Source organism: Buteo buteo, chromosome 4 (genome assembly GCF_964188355.1).
Source record: "Buteo buteo chromosome 4, bButBut1.hap1.1, whole genome shotgun sequence".
Lineage (NCBI taxonomy): Eukaryota > Metazoa > Chordata > Aves > Accipitriformes > Accipitridae > Buteo > Buteo buteo.
This window is the reverse complement of record NC_134174.1, coordinates 50,314,017-50,332,448: the sequence shown is the minus strand read 5'-3', so window position 1 is coordinate 50,332,448 and position 18,432 is coordinate 50,314,017. Positions and strand designations below refer to the sequence as shown.

The window sequence follows — 18,432 nt, the reverse complement described above, 5'->3', positions numbered from 1 at the left end:
TGTCCCTCCAAGGACTGCACCTTCGGGCCTCTCCTGCCAGTGCTTTCCATCACTAACTCCTCCCCTGTGTTTGTTCAGGACCCTCTTTTCAGCATCCCTGCGATCACAGCCATTTTTTGCTGATTCCCTGCTAGGTTGCCTGCTATGAAGATAGCACTTTGTCACAGCTGCTGGTTGATTGGGGGAGTGAGAGATCTCTGTGTAAAGAAAGCTATGGGAAAGGGCCCCCTAGCATTCTGTCTGCCTTAAAAGGTTTGGAAAGGAACTTGAACTAAAACCATCGAAAAGCTATCCAGAAAACACTGACTGTACGTTAAATCTTGTGATTGTTCCCACATCCCTCGTAATTCTCAACCGCAGCTCCATACTAGAGGCTAGATGCACATGGTGGGCATTTTTCCTCTTGCTAGCAGTGGGATAGTAGGAATGCAAGCTTCCCTTTCAAGTCCAAAATCAAAGTACTGACAAACAGTAAGAGAGGAATGTGAGTTTTGAGGTTGTATCTTCCCTCAAAACAAGAAAACTGTAGCAACTCCAAGGCTTTTCCCAATACAGTTCTTCTCAAAAATTTGTTTGCATCATTTTACTTTACTCTGTACAGGAAACAAGCCTACGGCTCTCTCACACTTTAATATGCTTGTCATGCTATCTGTACAGAAACATTTCAGACTCTTTGTACTCAGCACTTTGTTTCTCAGCCACGTCTTTTCAAGAACTGGCAGCCTGCAGGATAACTTTAAAAATAATTCATTTCATATTGCAGCAATACTGCATACTGGAGCTGTCTTGAACCGCTCCTGCTTTCTACTAGTGCCACACTGATACAGTGGTCTTGTTTCTGTCTTCTCGCAGGTGTTTGGTTTGCTTGCGGGGTAGCAGGAACTATACTACAGCTTGCAGCGTGGGTGAGCAGATGGGGTGGGTGCGCACCGCAAAACAGCTGGTGGAATTTCTGAACAGACCCTTTGCTCGTGTGGTCACTTTCGGTTTGCAGGGGACTGAAGTAAGATCATCCTTCTGGCCTTTTATTTCTATGTTCCTGTTCTTCTATTCTTATTTTTAAATAACAATTGTTCAGGTTTTCCTATTAAATAACAAATGCAAGTGTTTTGCAAAGTTTCAGCTTCCTGAAAAGGGACCTTCCCCTTTGTAATCTGCATTCCAAAATGTGCTAAGTCATTCCCTGGGCAAGTTTCTGTTTCAGTTTCCACTTGCTTTTCTGATGCTGGGTTTCCATAAAACAGGAGAGTTTCTGTTTTCAAAGTAATTTCTGTTGCTTTCTTTTTTTCTTTTTTATTCTTTTCCCCTACCTAATGCTGAGAAAAGTTACTTTACCCTACTCACAACACAGCCTTGTTGTTTGGGAGAAAGAGGCTGGTCATGGCAAGTGTGCGAGGTGCAGAGCATAAAGATATCAGAACTGTATTTCAGTGAGCAGCTAAGGTGGTGGCAGTCGTCTTGCTTATCAGCACAAGAGTCTGCATGGACTTTCCTTCTGAGAATGAAAGGTGGGAGCAAAAGATGAAACAGTGCTAATATAACCTGCTTGGTATGATTTTCCTGTGCAGCCCTGATTTGAAAATGAGGCCAGAAGCAGGAGGCAATGGAAAGCTGGGTGTGCTACTGTGGGTCTGCAGAACTACATCACTTCTGGTCCCTGTTCCTGTTAAGCTCAATCTGATAGCTCTACGCTGCTCTGCTGACTGCAATGTAGACACATACGCACTCCTTTGGAAAACCAACTGCACAATATAATCAATCCTCTTCTTTGATGCACAGTGTTCAAGTTAAGAAAAAAAATATGATGTATGCTAACCACTAGAATTAATGGCAGCCTGGGTTCAGCCTTGCAGACATCTCCTAAGGAGAATATGACTCATTGCTCAGGGACTTTTTTTATTTTTAACCATCCCCATTATACTAAGGTTGGGGGATTCCAGTGTGATGAAAAAAATGTCACATTCTGTTTCACTGCCACAAATTTATGAGGTTTGGTGCCTCCATGTTATGATCTGCCTAGTTCAGATCAGTTATACTAACTAACCCACCGAATCCCTGAGAGGTGTACAACCTTAGTTTCTAGTGGCCAGATGCCTCACTCTGAGAGATAAAGCTGGAAGCCAAGAAAAGCCAAAGTTTAAGCCAAGCACCTGGCAACATACCTTTAAACTACATTTATGCCTTCCTGTGTGGGACATGGTACAGGGAGCAGCCTGTCTACCAGGGCTTGTGAGAACGTGGAGCTTTCCTTTCTTCCTGTCTTGGCTGTGCTTCTGCATAACTGTAACCTAGGAAAGATGGCATAGCCACCACCACTGCCACGCTACTTTTCTGAAAGGCAGACATTTTATTCTTCTATATATGTGGAGCCTAGCCAAAACATGGCAATGAGCAACACACTGCCACAGCACGTCAGATCTGTACATGGATAGCACTGACACAAGTCAGTTATACAGTGCTGTGCCTTAATCAGTCCATAGGTGCACAACTCCGGTGCATGGCTATTAAACCATCCAGCTACAGCCGCCTCAAGGTTTTCCTTTGAAAAGCATCACAGTGTGGCAATTTTTGCAGTATAGTAGTGGTAAGCTGATTGATTAGATGCTTAGAAAATGCAAAAAGGTTAGAGGTGAGAGGCTCCAAAGTGGGGTGGAAGGTTTTTCTGATCACTTAACATCTATGTGGTGCTTGAGACCTGGGGAAGAACTGCACAGCCTAAATTGGGCCTGGGCTTAGGAACAAAACATGCCGTGTGTCCTTCAGACCTTCGACGGGTCAAGTCTATGAAAGGCTTAGTTTTTGAAGCTAATCTAAGCCCTGCCTTTCCTTTCAGACTCCTGCTTAATGCCATACACAGATTTCTAGCTGTTTTCAAGGGCCACACACTGCCCTCCCAGATACCTCACTTCTAGCAACATGACCTTTGGGAGCAACCCCACACAGCTGTGGGTGCCTGGCACCCTGCTGCCAGACCTGCCCTGCTCTTTCCACACCCCTGGGGCCAGGTGGCAGCAATTGGAACCGATCCCACACAGGGGTACACCCTGGCTGGCAGGTGGCAACAAGCCCGGGCAGGTCTCCTCATGTTTTGGCTGAGTCTTGACACTGGCTGGAGAGTCTCTCTAGGGAACTGATGGCAGCTAGAGAAGAAAGTCACCCTGCTTACTGCATGACCTGGAAAAATCAAACCTTTCCACTTAAGTTTCCTCTTCTGTTGAAAGATTTTGTGAGTCTTTGCATAAACAGGTGCGTAAGTGGGAAAAGCCTTGCTGCAAAGCAGCCAGCGCTACTGGTCCTTTGAATTTAGGAGCTGAGTCCTGTGATGGAAGAAAGGTAAGGTGGGTTTTTTTTTTCAGGAGAGTGATCTCCCTTTTTGCGATTTACTAACCTGAGTAAAAGAAAACCTAAACATGACATCTATAGGTTGCATGATAAGAATGAAAGACAGAAGTCATCCACTATGTGCATTATTTTTTTTTAAGGACAATGATGTTTTCATTGTATCGGTTCCTGCATTAGAAAAGCTAGTGTTGCACACTTGCTTGTGAGGACTTAATAGCTTCTGCAGATGGCCTTCCAAAAATCATGGTTCTGCTGTGCTGCTTCAGCTGCTGCTTCTTTGAAGGGTTTTAACATTAGAAAAGGCTTGCAATCATTGTGGAGAACAAGGGAAATAATAATTTTTACTTAGCACTGGGAGCTTTTGCATAGAAAACTTGCACATATATACACACACAGAACTGTACACACACAAAGGTGCTTTTATACAAGAGAGAAATCCCATTTATAACAGAGTAGAATTTAATTACACAGTAACACCTATATTCAAAATTAATTAGGTATATATTATATATATATTTGTTGTTGTTGTTCAAGTCTTCTTCCTGGTACACTTCATAGACTCTTAACACCAGAGTTTTCACTTTGAAAAATGCAACATCCCACAATTTTAATGTATGCAAAACACTACTTTGATTAAGTAATGCAGGACCATACATATAGAGTAAACCTTTTCTTCAAATAATGACTACTTTTCTTCTTGTAGTGAATCCTATAGCTGGACTCATATATTGTACCTTTTTGTAAATGAGCCATAAAACTTCTCTTCCCACTTAACAACAACAAAAAAGCTAAAACTCTTTTTAAAGGAAAGATACTGCTATAAAAATTATAATTATTCCTCATTCATATTAAAACTTCTTTGAATCAGTCAGAACTGCCAATGAAAATGGCATTTAAAAGCTTTGTTATTTATATTATTATAAAAATACTAGTTCGGTCAGAAATAAGTTTCAAATGACTCTGTGCTATGTCTCTTCCAAACTACCAGAATAGGTTTTACTTAGTTCAGCAGTACCATTGGAAGAGTTTCTACATTCCTGAGTGCAGGTTTTGCTTTGCTCAGTGTCATCATTGTAAGACTGTCCCCCTTCCTGACAGCTGGAAACAGCTGCCTTCAGTTTTTCCTCAATTTTATCAGCTGCAGTGCACATTTTAAAGTCTCTCAGACTGCTTATTAGGGTTCCATAGGCTCCTTTTATCCCATGCCTTTGATACCAGACTTGAAATAGCTTAATCTTCTGTTCAGATGTATCGCTAAAATAATCCCGAACAGTTTGATCTATGACAGGTTCTGGTACTTTGTGATTACGAACAAATGTCTTGACTTCTTGGAGCGTCATCTCCTCCACAATACCAGCAACATGGCTGCTCAGGTCAACATCTAGAAGCATAAAGGGAAATTAATGCTCTTCGCACTTTTATCTTACTGTTTTTTATCACCTGTGCTCAGAGTTGATACTTTTCCTATCCAAAATAGATTAAGTTTCAGGTATTCATGACTCAATATGTTTTATGTGTGATTTTTTTACAATATACAGCGGGTCTGCTTCCACATGTTCCTACCAAATGCTAGGTAATTCAAGTATTTGAGGTTGCATCCATATTGCTTTCTACCACTTGAAATAGAATCTCAGTTCCCTCTGTAACCTACTCTGTCCTCTATCATTAAAGTCTGGTCATCCTTCAGGTACCTGTTTTGCTCAAAATAATGTTGGGAAAGGTCCTGGAACAGGACAGGTCTTTTGTTGTGATACAGCCTTGGAGCTTATGGTCTTTTGCTATTGTGTGTTACTACTGTGGATTTGCCCTTGAACATAAGGTAGGTTTGTGTTTCTGTGATCCCACTGCTGGGTGTGGGACTACTCCATTATCATAATTATCCATGATTCTAGAAACCCAGCTTGCTGCCTGCTAGTGTCTGTACCACATGCAGAACAGAAATTCACCTGTTGTCAACTAGTAATTGCTTCCTGTAAGACAGAAATTCCTCTTGAGGCAAAACTTTCATGATACCACTAAATGCCTTGATAAGCACAACGTGAACTGGCATTTCTTTAATAAGTGTTCACTGTTGTGCTAGAATGACAGTTCTAGGCAGTGGCAAAGTCTACACAAAAATACCCTTTTTCTAGTGTAGGATTTACAGGTCTATATTTTTTTTCCTTCTACTGAATTTTGAGAAAGTACTTGTCTCTTACCTGTGTATATGAGAGGTACATTCTCCTGAAAAGAGAAGCAAGAGAGAAATGAGTAGAAAAAAGTATTGTAAAATACCAACCTTGTATAATGGGATAAACACATTTCATGACGCTTGACTTCTGTAATTTTCATTTAGTATTCTCCATGATTCCCCTGTTTTAAGAGTGAGGGAATCGGATTGGACAGACAGACCTCTTTTGACTTGGGTAAGCTTGGGGAATCACTTCACAATTGATACGGCCAATAAGTATGCATGGGGACAGGTACCCTGGGTCAGTGGAGGCCTGATGATTTATGAAGCTTTGATCTTGGTCATGTAACTTAGGAAACGTGTCAACAAATCCTGAAGATACAAGGTATCTCTTACTTCTCCCCAAAGAGTCTTCATGGTGAAATTTACTTTGTTAATGTCATAGAAGACAGGCATGCACATGCTTGGGGAGTCCCAGTGTAATTTAACTGGAACAAAGTTCCTTGCATGAAGCGGAGTTTTTTGTGATCTAAGCAACAATACTTACATAAGAAGCCTCTGCTTTGGGGACTACTTCACCTAGGTTCTCCTTGCTAGTACGACCCTTCTGTTTTCTCCTGTCTGAAACAAAAAAGCATTTTTAAAATCCAGGACAGTGTATCACTCCTCTGGACTCCAATAATATAAAATTACACCTAATTAAGCAGCTGAATATCTTATTCAGAGTATGATAGGAATAAGGAATAGGGAATCACTTACACCAGAATGTTGCTCCAGCTATTGCTAGTAGTGCTAACGCAATTATCAAAGCAATGGCCAACCAAAGTGGTCCTGTTTATGTTGGAACATTAGAAACGTTACATGAAAGTTAAGTCAAGAAATGCAATACAGCATCACACTAAATTTTAAACAAGATTGTGTCAGACAATAAAAGCTTTTTCATTGTCTCCTAATGGCAGAAGCTACCTCTGTTAAAGTCTTACCTATTGTGAGTCTCCCCTAGAAAAGGAGTAATAGTTCCTACATCTGCACAGTGATCAAGGGAAAAGAGCAATCATGCTCTGCAGTTCTGTACAGGGCCAGTAGATATGATGCCCTTAGCTGTCAGGAATCACTATGGGCCATTGTGTAGGACAGTGCAATTGCAATAGCCACTAAAAATACAGCAGATGCTAGACCATGCTAGATTTTAAAACAGTACCTCTCGTTCCACACACAGTGTCTGAAGTTGAAGTACATTGTTTTTCAATTACGCCACTTTTACATCTGCAGAAAACATGAACAAAAATTATTATGGGATTTGTTTCTCTCTTTATAAACTCTGTCGAGAGAGCAAATCAAAATCTTCTAACATTTTTTATCAGCTAAATATTTCATATATCAAGATGTTGGAGTTTGGAATTTAATAGGTATGAAAATGGTATGGAAAGGTATGAGAGTGGAAAAAGGTGTGGAAATGGTTTTCTAGATGTAACAGATCACACAAAGACAACAAGAAAGCTCAGATACTTCATTACATTTTTTGAAAAGTATATACAGATGTGGTGGATGTATACAAGTTTTTCTGCATGCCTTTGGAAAGCCTGCACGGATGCAAGTTAAGTTGACTGAGCTAAGTCAGCTCAACAAGCTAAGTGCAAAGGAAAACTAGTATGTTTTCCCTCAGGTTATACGTTACGTTAGCCTCTGTCTTGAAACTGTCTGGAAAAAAGTGTGATAACATACGATATTAAAAATTTCATACTTAAGGATGAAGGCATAAACTTACATGGTACATGGATCACAATGCCTACATGGCACAGAAGAATTGCAAAAATGGTCCTTTGCACAGGTGCATTCTGTGTTCTGTGCTGGGGTACAGTTTTTTGCAACCTCCAAACCTAAAATAAATTTCTTAAAGTTTGTTAGTTTGAAAAAGTAGGCCTTAAAAGCAAGTCTCTGCTCACATGGTCTTGTCCTGAGACTTACGTGCTTTTAGCTCTACCACTGCTGGCACTGGTGAGGCTTAATTTTCACAACAACATAGCTTTTACAAGGAGCCCTGCTCCTGGAGTACTGGAAATATGGAGATGACAAAGAGACCTCTGCTGGCCAAGCCCTCAAACAACTGATCACGCCATAAAGTACTTGCTAGAAGAGGAGTCATTTAGCACTGCCAAATGTTGTCAGCTTCTTTTTCCCATTCAGAAGTGTAAGGCCAGAAGGAAACTTGGAAGATCATGTAGCCCATCTCCCTGCTTGATGTCAGAGACGGGGTCTTTACTCTCCCTAACAGACAACAAGTTTTATCTCTTCTTGAGGACCTCCAGTGGTGAGGAATTCCACTGCCTCTTTTTAGCTAACATATTCCCTGCTTAAGTATCAAAACAAGTGAATTAATTTTCTCCTATACTCAGTGTATATGATGAAGCTATCTCCATCTATGAAATATTATTTCTGCATTAAAAATTACTCTAAGTATCTACCTACTATGAAAGCTATTTTCATAGGCATATAGGAGGACTTGAAATGAATTTTTGAGTTACCACATTCAGTGCCCTGCTGTAATGGGAAACCCTGTTATCTTTCAGAATTTGATGAAGCTCTACTGTGAAACCAGTGCTGAAGCCAGTCATGGAAATATTAAACCGGAATGATGCTAAGAATGGTTCTTGTGGAACTTCAGTGGTAATTTTCCTCCTGCCTAATGTTTTCTACTGACTTCTCTTCAACTACATTATTGTCCACGGGATAATGTGACTAGTCATCCCATTACCCTTTTTTCCCCATTCAGTTTAACTAATAGTTTCCTTTGTGGTACTGTACAAAATACTGAATTGTTTTGTTGTACTCAACTTCATTACCCATCCAAAAATGCTTATTATAGTAGCTAATGAGTGGAAAATTTTCTATGCATGTGGAGGTGTTGCAGGAAGGGAAAAGTACTAAAGATTGATAGTCCAGCAGGTGATCTGAGTACAACCATATCGGAGTTAAAAGCTGTTTCTCCGCTCACCAAGCTCGATTTTGGATACAAGGAATGCAGAACTATCATTCCGTAAACCCAAGTATACTAGAACTACAGGACACCTGGTGGAACTTGTAGGAGATCAGCTTAATGGATTTAAGAAGAAAAAAAAAAATCTGTGATGGGTATTCATGCAACAGGTAGTGAATTTCTGGAACCTGGTGTCTCCCAGCAGGTTCATGCACAAAGGGCTCATAAATAGATACTAAAATGACTAGGTAGAGATGTACCTTCTAACACCCTTTCCCGCAACTGTGGATGGTGGTAGACTTTGCAGGGGACAGACCACAGAAGTAGATGGTTTTGTGTTTTCTCTAAATAGCATCTCTTGCCTCTGCTGCTGAATGCAGAATACTGGGGTAGGCGGACCACTGGTCTGACCCAGTAGGGCATGCCTCACAGTCTCATAATTTGACCCTATATCCCACACAGCATCTTGAATGCATGAAAGACATCACTCTATCAGCTCTAGCAATTTTAAATAATATTATTAATGACATGAAAGACTACAGAAGGAACCATTGGGAATTCTCCCATCCCTGCTTCTTACAACACCCTTCTTTTAAATAGAGGGTGAAGAAGAGAGAGTGCTTTTCTTCCTTGATTCTAACCAGTTTGTATAAGGTCTGCTTTGCAAGGACTGCTTTGGCTGAGCAAAGGCAGATATAAGGGGAAATAATGGACCAACATAGCTTGTTCTTCTTTCTACTTTGTGCTTGATGAAAGGGAACTGGAGGATAAACTTATGACTTTGTTATAAATTCTTCCATGTACTACCACTAAAAAACTTTAATCTGCATGCTACCCACTATTCAGGGATTGTGGAGAATTTTCAGTCAAATCCTGTATCAAAAAAAGTCACTGCTAGAATTCCTATTTCTATAGACATACCAAATATGCTGTCACATGAATAGCATCTCAAACACTTGTCCAAATCATTGACATGATCTATGTACTCCTTTCCATTTTTACATGGAACACAGTCTTTGCTAACATCTGTTGGGCAGCTGGTATTTTTAACAAAACCTGTACAGACAGAAAAACAAGAATTAAGATTTGCAATACCTTTGGACAGAAGCCATCAGCTCTAAGACCTATATCAGACTTTTTAATCTTTAATACTTTTTTGATTTACAAATATGGACAGAATCTATATTCTTTACACATACGTATATGGTCTTCAGGAATGTAGTATACATAAGGTTGAATTATCCCCCCCTCTTCCTCCAATTTAGGACTCAAGCAAAACGGTACATGCAAAATCGGAAAACCCATGAATATATGGAGTATTGTAGGCAAAAGCCTATGCTTGCACTTTTTTAACCTCTTTCAAAGATGTGTATGTAGTTCTTGGCTCTTTTGTGACAAGCATGTTATGTGAGAACTACTATCTATAGTGAAAAATTATTGGTGTATTGAGCTCAAGACATACTTTTTAAGTGTCCGATGTCCTGTAATAGAAAGATACAGCTAGAATGAAGCATTGCATCCAGGAAATCACAGCATACTGCTTAGCTATCCCAGTAGAAAGCAATTGTGCATGTTGTGGTTTCCACTCTTAATGACTTTTCAACACAGTCTTAAAATGATACTTACCACGTTCACATTTCTTGCAACACTGAACACCTAAATTGTACTCATCCAGGTTACACTTAATTTCCCTCTTAGCAATGATCCTCCTTGTAATTAGTTTATTGTACGGTCTGTGTATTAGAGCTTCTGTATCATTTTTGCACTGTGTTTCAATAATTAAGACAACCACCTAGGAGAGAAAAACAGCAAGTTATAAAAAAACCCAACAAACTGTCAAGGACTGTAGGTGTGTTTTACTACACAGAGTTAAATCAGTGCTGTTACTCTATTGCTAAACATATTGATATTCACCCCCTTATTAAAGTTGTTCATTACTTCAGAAGAGTTAATGGACAAAGAGGACACACATTAGATTTAATGCTATCAACCCTGCCGCTACAGGTACTGATCATTTGAACATTAATGCTTTAGAACAGGCCCATACATCTGAGTTGTAACAGATGACCTCATATGACTAATTATAGTGCAAAGCAACGGAACTCTCATTATTTTCTGGAAGACCTCTCTCTGCCTCAGATTACTGGGCCTAAATCTGCCCTTTCTTAGCCACTAATAATAATCTTCCATACAGATCTTCCTAAATTCAAATTATATCTTTCTTAATTTCTTGCCATCCTACTGTTGCTTGCAAACTGAACAGTGTTAATGCATCTTTGAAGAAAAAAAAAAAATCTAATGTTTTAATCTTGGCCAAAAATACCTGATTTATAAAATGATCTTGTTCTCAGTTTGTTTTCCAATTCATTTGTTTTTCTTCTTAGTAGATGATGCCTATATATTCTGGAAAGATGTATCACTCTCCTTTCAAATTAATTTACACCCTGATCAATTTCTTTGAATGCACTGTCAAGTTAAATTGCATAGCGCTTGCTTTTTTATTTTTGTCCTGCTAGTAGTAACATTACTAGCTGTCACTGTCCTGCCTCTTTTCATGGTAATAAGAAAGCACTGTGCACTGGAGGCCAAACCATTCTTTTTTTCTGTGTTAGGAGTAAGGCAAGAAAATGAGAAGGGTAGATCTGCTATAGTTTGCTGCCTTCTTGGCAATGGTTTGTGTATATACTCTGCATGCACTAAGTATGAGATGTCTATATACATGGAACTATGTAATGCTTGTTGGCTGGAGAACTAGATTCCCTCCTAGAAATATTATTGTGCAGGTGTCCTGGGTTCAGCTGGGATAGAGTTAATTTTTACAGGAACCTGGGAGGTGGGGGGCATAGCCGGGGCAGCTGACCTGAACTAGCCGAGGAGCTATTCCATACCATGTGCCATCAGGCTCAGTATATATATAGGGAGCGGGCCGGGGGGTGGTCTCTTCTTTCGGTGGGGGAAGTGGCGGAGCGTCGGGTCCCGGGTGGTGAGCAGTTGCACTGTGCATCACTCTTCTTGTATACTCGTTCATTAGTACCGTTGTTGTTGTTGTAATTCCTTTGTGTTGTCCCAGTAAACTGCCTTTATCTCAGCCCTCGAGGTTCCAGGTTTTTTTTTTCTTTCCTCTCCTCCGTCTTCCCCCCATCCCACCGGAGGGGCCGGAAGGAGTGAGCGAGTGGCCGCGTGGTCCTCTGTTACCGGCCGGGCTGAAACCACGACAGTCCTTTCTGGCGCCCACCGTGGAACCTCGAGGGTTGAGAATTAACCTCTTTCAAATATCCAGGACCAAATTAAAATAAATTAAAATTAAAAATTAAAATTAAAAATTAAAAATTAAAATTAAATTAATTCCTTTGCTGCCAAAGCTTTGGGGGTGCTCTTCTCCGAATCCCAGTGTAATGGTGTTAAAAGCCTAAAGTTAGCGTTAGGCCTTACCAGAAGCTGTCGAATGGATATGCCAAATTAGTGTGATTTGTTTCCCTTTTGCCTGGGAGAACTGTCTTACTAAAAACTGGGATAGCAAGTTTGATTGAAAAATGATTACTAAAATGTAGTCGGGGACGTGTGTGCAGTCTAGTCTGGCTCTCCCCGAAGCAGGGTGAAGACCTGTACCTCCATCGCTCCTCTATCACATGTTGGACTGGGCTGAGGGAGGGGACGGCCACAGGACAACACTGGGGGACGTGCGTTGCCACGGCTCTGGGAGCTGGAGGATCGTGACGCCCCGACCCGCCTGCCTGCCGTGAGGCCTCGGCCAGCAGAAGGGTCCGGAAGCGAGGCAGTCGCCGGGGCGGGGAGGCCCTGAGGCGGCACCGTAGATCTTTGGTCGCCCCAGGAAAGCTGATGGTGCCAGAAGGCTTCCAGTCCCGAAGGCAGGCGCCGCGGCTGGGGCACGTGGCGGGCCAGCGCAAACACCGCTCGTGGCGAGAGGAAGTTGGTGGGGCAGTGACTCCTTCACCTCCCCACGCTGACGGAGGAACCGTGACTCAGCCTGCTCCCTGCCGCGCTTGAACCCCACCGCAGCCCATGCTCTGACTAACCTGCCCTGGCTCAGCGGCGCCCGCCCCGCTGTGAGGGCCCCGCTCCCGCCGCCTCGCCTGCCCTCACAGCCACACCCGGCGAAACTCTGCACCCACAGGGACGCCTTGCATCCCGATTTCGGCACCCAGATCTCCCCTTTTTAGACCGGAGAAGTCAAGCCTTTTTGTTTGTTTTTTTTTTTTGGCGGGGGGAAGACCCTGGGCAACAGTAAAGAGAAGAGGGAGAGAGAAGATTACCACAGCCCTAACGCACCCACAAACGGTACCTGGGCACAGCAGGGAAACTGAAGAGCACGGGTGAAGCACAGAGCACACACAAAGAAAGAAAGAAAACGTCCAGAGAGTCGTGCAGAAAATGAGATATAATGAAAGAAGGAAACATCTTTCTAAATGACTAACAGTAACACTTAACCTGATTTGTGTGTGTGTGTGTTTACTGGATGCCTGCAATCACAGTGTGTGTGCAGACACAGCCCTCCCTCAAGTGAACAAACCTCTCCATCTCCTGCTTATGCTTTTATACAAATGAGCTATGCTGATACAGTGGGGGGGGACGACGGACCCACAGAAATATAATGCTTTTTGATGGAAGCCCTCCACTGTCGCTCACAGTGATGAACTTCCTGGTACACTTACGAGAAGTGGGGATCACTTCTCAGAATTTGACATTTAAGCAGCACCAAACACCTACATCAGTTCTGCTCACAGGGACGTCTTACACTGCCTTCCAGTACAAGGAATAATGAGAAAACCGTGGAGATTTTTCAAAGCAACACCCTAATTTTTTCAAACTTTTCTTCTCCTCCTGGATTTGCACCCTCTTAAAAGCAATGCATTTGCTATATAAAAATTTTGGTGTGTTTTATAGGAAAAAAAAAAAGTCAATAGTCATTTAGCTTCCTGTGCACACCTTAATTGCTTTCCTTGCCACTGATCAGTGAGCGCTAATAGTGGAAAGGAAGCACTTTAGGGGCTTTTACACAGGCAGGGGTGCTAGGTGCTTTTTTATGATGCGTACTTTCAAACAGCGGTTGTATGTTTTCAGGCTAAAATGACTCACAGAGGCTCTCTTCTATCTTTCTCATCTTAAGCCTAACAAATAGTTGTCATCTAAACTTAAGACTTAGATTCAACTAAGCAGTCAATAGGAATAAAATCAGGGATATCTAACCTTAGCAGAATTCATAAAAACAATCACAAGCCCAAATTTTTTAGTTTCTCTCTTTTTGCATTGCCCAGGCATTTAAGAAAGCTTTCTACCTCCTCCCTCTCCTTCACTCCTACAGAGTCCTCCAAAATGCTTTCACCAACAGGCATCTGCTAAGGAGACTTACAAAACCTATTTTCATCTGTGTTCTGAAGGCAGAGTAACATGAACTTTAGTTTCTTTGAAAACTCATGTCATTTTGAGATTCTCAGGCTTCCAATCCTTCCTGCATCAGAGTATTCTTTGCAACGGGTCCACTTCCTTCAACTGAAAAGTTTCAGCAGCCCTACCTTATGGGGATGTAACCTCAGCTTTGGAAGTGTGTGAACATGTTATTTGCATACAGGACTTTTTAAAGCTTTACAACTTTTAATTTTTTAAAAAAATTGTCTCTGCTTTCTCCTGTTATCTTTATAATACATTCTAGCAAACCACTTCTCCCATTTCTTATCCATAGATGCTTATAGATGAGAAGGCTGATGCCCTCAGAACTTGGTGGCCTTTTTCTTCCACTCCACGTTTGTTACATGGGGCAACATGCATGAGCTCATCGGGGGCTAAGTGTTTAAAAAGGGGGGGGGGGAGGGTGGTGTGGTCTTGCTTTTTTGCCTAGTGGGAGCTGAGAAAAACTTCAACTCATTTTCTGAGTTTTTGCTTCTGGTACTTTTTACAAATGGTTGCTAGAGTTACATCCATTCAATACAGTTTTCTATGTAATTAATCTCCCTTGCATCAGCCCTGCAAGGATGGTTTTTTCAAAGGTTAAGTAATTTCACACTGCTTGTTAAGAGGATCCTCTACTCCAATTCTTTTACTATAGTAAGTAATTTCTGCTTCCAATACCTCCAGTATCATTTTTCCCCCATCTCTTTGCCCCCCCCCCCCCAAGGCAGAAGTTGATAGCACCAAAATAACCACTAAAAATAGTATTTTGAGTTCTAAAATCTTTTATGAGAAAGACAAAAAGAATCCAGGTTCATTTTCTGAAGCCCAGCAATGGGAGCTGGTATTTCCTTACAACTAGAAGCATCCTGAGCTGCTTAAATTTCAAGTGAGCTGCATGTGTTCAGTGCCTGTGAGAGTAAGACGTTTCAGTTGCTGTCTAGTGTTTTAAAACAGTTGCTGTCCAAATTCAATCCATTACTATTTCACATCTTAGCTGGCTCACATGCAAATTATTGTAATATATTGGGGGGTGGGGGTTGTATCATTGGTCATTTTGTTTGGGGTTTTGTTTTTTGGCTTTTAGGAGTACTGTACTAGTGAACACCTAATAAATACCATACAGTTTGGGAGAGTTGGAGCAATATTAACAGCTCCCACCTCACTTTGATGATGTTGCGGCTAAGCATGAATAAGAGCTGGACAGCATAGAAATTTAGGAACTCTTTCCTTTTCCTTTTGTAACACAATACAGTTTTATTGTTGGCACTTTCTCTTTGTTCAGTGAGTTGCTTCAAAGATAAAGGCAGTTAATTGTGGAAATGTGAGCAGACAAATGTTTCCAGAATTGGGGTCCTAATAGTTTTCACTTGTCTTGGGTCATCCCATGACTTTATGGCTGTTTACACATATACATTTAAATGCGTGCATTAGTTGCCTGGGAAATGAGAAAGAAGGGTCAGCGTGGCAACATAGGAGTCCTGTTTTCAAAGGTACCTCTTCTAAATTTCCAGAAAACTGCCTGCTCTGTAGTCATATCAGACAATTACAAAATATTTAGGTAACACTTCACTCTCTTAAGATGGCCTATTACTTTAGAGTGTGCCTCCGAGTAGTATGTGGTTTTGCGGCTTGTTTTACACAGTAAAGTTAAATGTTTTCTAACTACGTAGGCCATTGCTATTTCGCATGACTATCCCTGCAACTGCTTCTACTTTAGTGCAACACAGAGCTCCTTGCAAAATTGAGGTCTCATTCAACAAACTACTTTAATGTTCTGGTTTACTCAAAGCAGTATGTCAAATACTGCCCAGGTTTACTGATTTACAAATAGTGGAACAACATGCTAATAAAAAAAAAAAAGCCCTAATTTTTTTAAAACAGAAAGTATGTGGGAGTGCTATAGTCTAACGGATACTGAAATTTGTAAACAAGTGGAAAATAGGAGTAGAAATTATATTTATTCTCTGGGAGCAGTGTGATAAGAGAAAGTAATTTTTAATCTTAATTTATATTCTGAATAATTCCAAGATACTGAGCTAGACTGACATTTCTGCCAGTTGTTTGCTGCTCCTGTACAGGAATAGATAGTACACACTTCCATCAGCATATGAACACCCCTCTTTGTATTTAACTGTGCTCTGGTGCTTTGTGCAGGGGCATGGATATAACCCTCTGAATCACTTTAAATAGTTTACTACCTGCTATATAGTAAATCAGATCAGAATTTGAGCAGTTTTTACCTTAACACCTGATTTTAACCTGCCAAACCTCAAAGCAAACTGCATTCATTAGCACTGTAACTGCACCGTGAAGACATTTTGAATGTGAACTCCAGTAAGTTCTCTCCGAAACAGGTGAGAATTGGGGTTGGGTAAGCAATGTATATTGCATCCACACTTCCAGGAGGGTCACGGTTCTACCACGCAGCAGGGCTTACTGCCACCTGCCTAATCCCCACTATCCTACCTCTGGGCTCTCAGGGCAGGGCTGCCTCGGGGCAGCTGTGCCAGCGTGTAGACAGAGCCAGTGCATCTGCGCCCGCCCGTGCCTATGTCTCCCGTGCAGGAGCTTGTTGCCACTACAGCTCTTTGGCCTAATGTACCTGTAGCAGTGGAGATCCCTGTGCTGCAGACACTGAAACACTTCCTTACCTTCCTTGTTGGCAGTAGCCCTTCAAAATGAGTGTTTGTGACGGTAACTTTTCTGATGACAGTTAGACACATGACCTAAGCTCTGAAGCTGCAGAGGCTGGTACTGTGCATAGGGCATGATTAAGGCAAGTAAGGAAGGCCCTGCCCTTACTTCCAGTAAATGCTGCACTTCATGCCACCAGACTCAGACTATTGCTCCAGCTTTTCCTGGGTCACTGTCGGTAGTGGTTCAAAACTCCTCTGCCACAGGTATTGCCTTTTATGTTGCCTTACCAGATCACTTTGTTACAGATCCCCGAGGTGCAGTGCAAGCTGGCTTTCACTAACGGGGTCTTTGCCCGGGCAGATACCCAGCCACAGATCTAACCATCCTGTCTACACGCGGATGCTGAACCTGCCTCGCCGGCGCCTCTGGCCGGCTCTGGGTGGCTGCGGACCGAGGCCAACACCAGCTGTCCCTGGGTCGCCCCCAGCTATGGCACACGACCTGGTGTCCCTGACAGCCACCTGCATCCATCTCCCCTATTCTTTCCTTCTGCTTTTCCACAAGGCCCGCTTCCCTTCACCTGGCACCCTAAGAAGGGACTGTAAAATCATAAAGTGCCTGAAATTGAAGGTGGCGGTTTTTTAAGGGGAGACAAAAAAAAAAAAAAAATCGCCTAAATGAATTACCTGAAATCTCGGGAAAAAAAGTTCGCCGAGGCCGGCGGCGACCCGAAGCCGGGCAGCGCTTCTGGCCCCGCCTGCCGCAGCACCCCGCGTCCCCGCCCGGCTCCGGCTGGCCCCGCCGCCCGCCCCGCTCCGCTCCCCCACCCGCTCGGGCAGACACTTACGGGAAGCAGGGGAAGGAGTCCCCGGGCCATGCCGCCGCTGCCCAGCGCTGTCCCGCACCCTCCGGCAAAGCGAAAGCGGCCCGACCCGCCGCGGCCGCCGGCAGCCTGCACCCTGCACCCTGCCCGCGCCCGGCTCCTCCCATGTTGGTAAACACGGGGCGGGCCCGGGCCCGGCCCCGGCCCCGGCCCCGGCCCGGCGCCGCGCCGAGGGGGGCCCGCGGAGGGGCCGGCAGCGGGCAGGGCCGCTCCTTCCCCGCCCCGCGGCTTCGGGAGCCGGCGGCGGGCGGGGGCTTCCGCCCCCGAATGATGACCCCGCAGGCATGGGGCGGGCGGTCCGGCGCTCTCCGCGCTGAGCTCCGCTCTGCGGAAGGGAGGCAAGGGCACGCCGGCTCCTTTTGGGTGTCCACGCTCCCCACGGGCATCTTAGGTCTCGGGGCTGTACGGGCGTGGGGGCACCCGCTTGGCAGGTTGAGAATGCCAGGCGCGGCCCCGAGGCGATGAAGCGAAGTGCTAACAGACTTTGGGCTGGGCATGAGGCGTTTGCTTCGTGCACTTCAGCTGCTGGGGGGAGCAATTGCCTCCCCACCGAGGGCAGAAACTCCACAACTCGGCAGTTTTGGTAAGGACAGGCCCGGGGCCGGGAGCCTGAACCCGTAGGGGTGGAGCAGTCATTCCGAACAGGCTAAATTCACTGCACCAGAAGATACTGCCTTTTGCCGTCCTATCAAAAAGATTGCTCGAGCCTGTGACCTCTATTTCGTGGCTATTTCCAGCCACTCCTTGTGTTTTTCCTGTAAGCTTTCAGTGGTTTGAGATGCTGGTAGTCTGGCCTCCTTTGTCGCGTTAGAAATAGGGTGATGGTGTCAGTTATCAATACGTGTTTTGGTCTTTCAGGTTTTGACATGATGCCGTTGCCTTGGAAGACCTTGGTTGCAATTGAGCTGGTGTTTTCATTTTAAACACCATTTTTCAGTGGCTTATGACTCAGATTTTCAGAAACCCTTCAGATTTTCTGCCTGTATGGCTCTTAGCTGCCATACAGATGAGTTG

General features: G+C 43.3%; 1 protein-coding gene and 1 long non-coding RNA gene across 3 annotated transcripts; one reads left to right on the top strand and one right to left on the bottom strand.

Moving 5' to 3' along the window:
• The first annotated feature begins 451 nt into the window (after positions 1 to 451).
• On the top strand, positions 452 to 14,216 carry LOC142030218 (uncharacterized). Its single transcript, XR_012650122.1, has 3 exons — positions 452 to 3,333; positions 8,083 to 8,179; positions 12,084 to 14,216. It is a non-coding gene; the product is annotated as an uncharacterized LOC142030218 (long non-coding RNA).
• Positions 3,656 to 17,537, bottom strand: FAS (Fas cell surface death receptor). 2 transcript variants are annotated; one of them, XM_075026014.1, is made up of 9 exons: positions 17,383 to 17,537; positions 10,116 to 10,281; positions 9,411 to 9,545; positions 7,281 to 7,392; positions 6,714 to 6,778; positions 6,272 to 6,343; positions 6,060 to 6,133; positions 5,541 to 5,565; positions 3,656 to 4,723 (listed from the first exon to the last, which is right to left on the bottom strand). In XM_075026014.1, the coding sequence occupies exons 1-9, from the start codon at positions 17,410 to 17,412 to the stop codon at positions 4,308 to 4,310; spliced, it is 1,095 nt and encodes a 364-aa protein (XP_074882115.1). In that variant the 5' UTR covers positions 17,413 to 17,537; the 3' UTR covers positions 3,656 to 4,307. The 2 variants fall into 2 exon arrangements, with proteins under 2 accessions (XP_074882115.1, XP_074882116.1); XM_075026015.1 differs by lacking the exon at positions 6,272 to 6,343 and having other exon boundaries at positions 17,383 to 17,536.
• Positions 17,538 to 18,432: the final 895 nt, after the last annotated feature.

Bases quoted from the DNA above. Each gene is read 5' to 3' on its own strand.
- FAS (XM_075026014.1), bottom strand. From the start codon at position 17,412: ATGGCCCGGGGACTCCTTCCCCTGCTTCCC. The intron at 6,134-6,271 runs GTAAGTGATTCC...TTTTTGTTTCAG, and splicing joins AGCTGGAGCAACATTCTGGT to ACAGGAGAAAACAGAAGGGT. The intron at 4,724-5,540 runs GTAAGAGACAAG...TTATGCTTCTAG, and splicing joins TGTACCTCTCATATACACAG to ATGTTGACCTGAGCAGCCAT.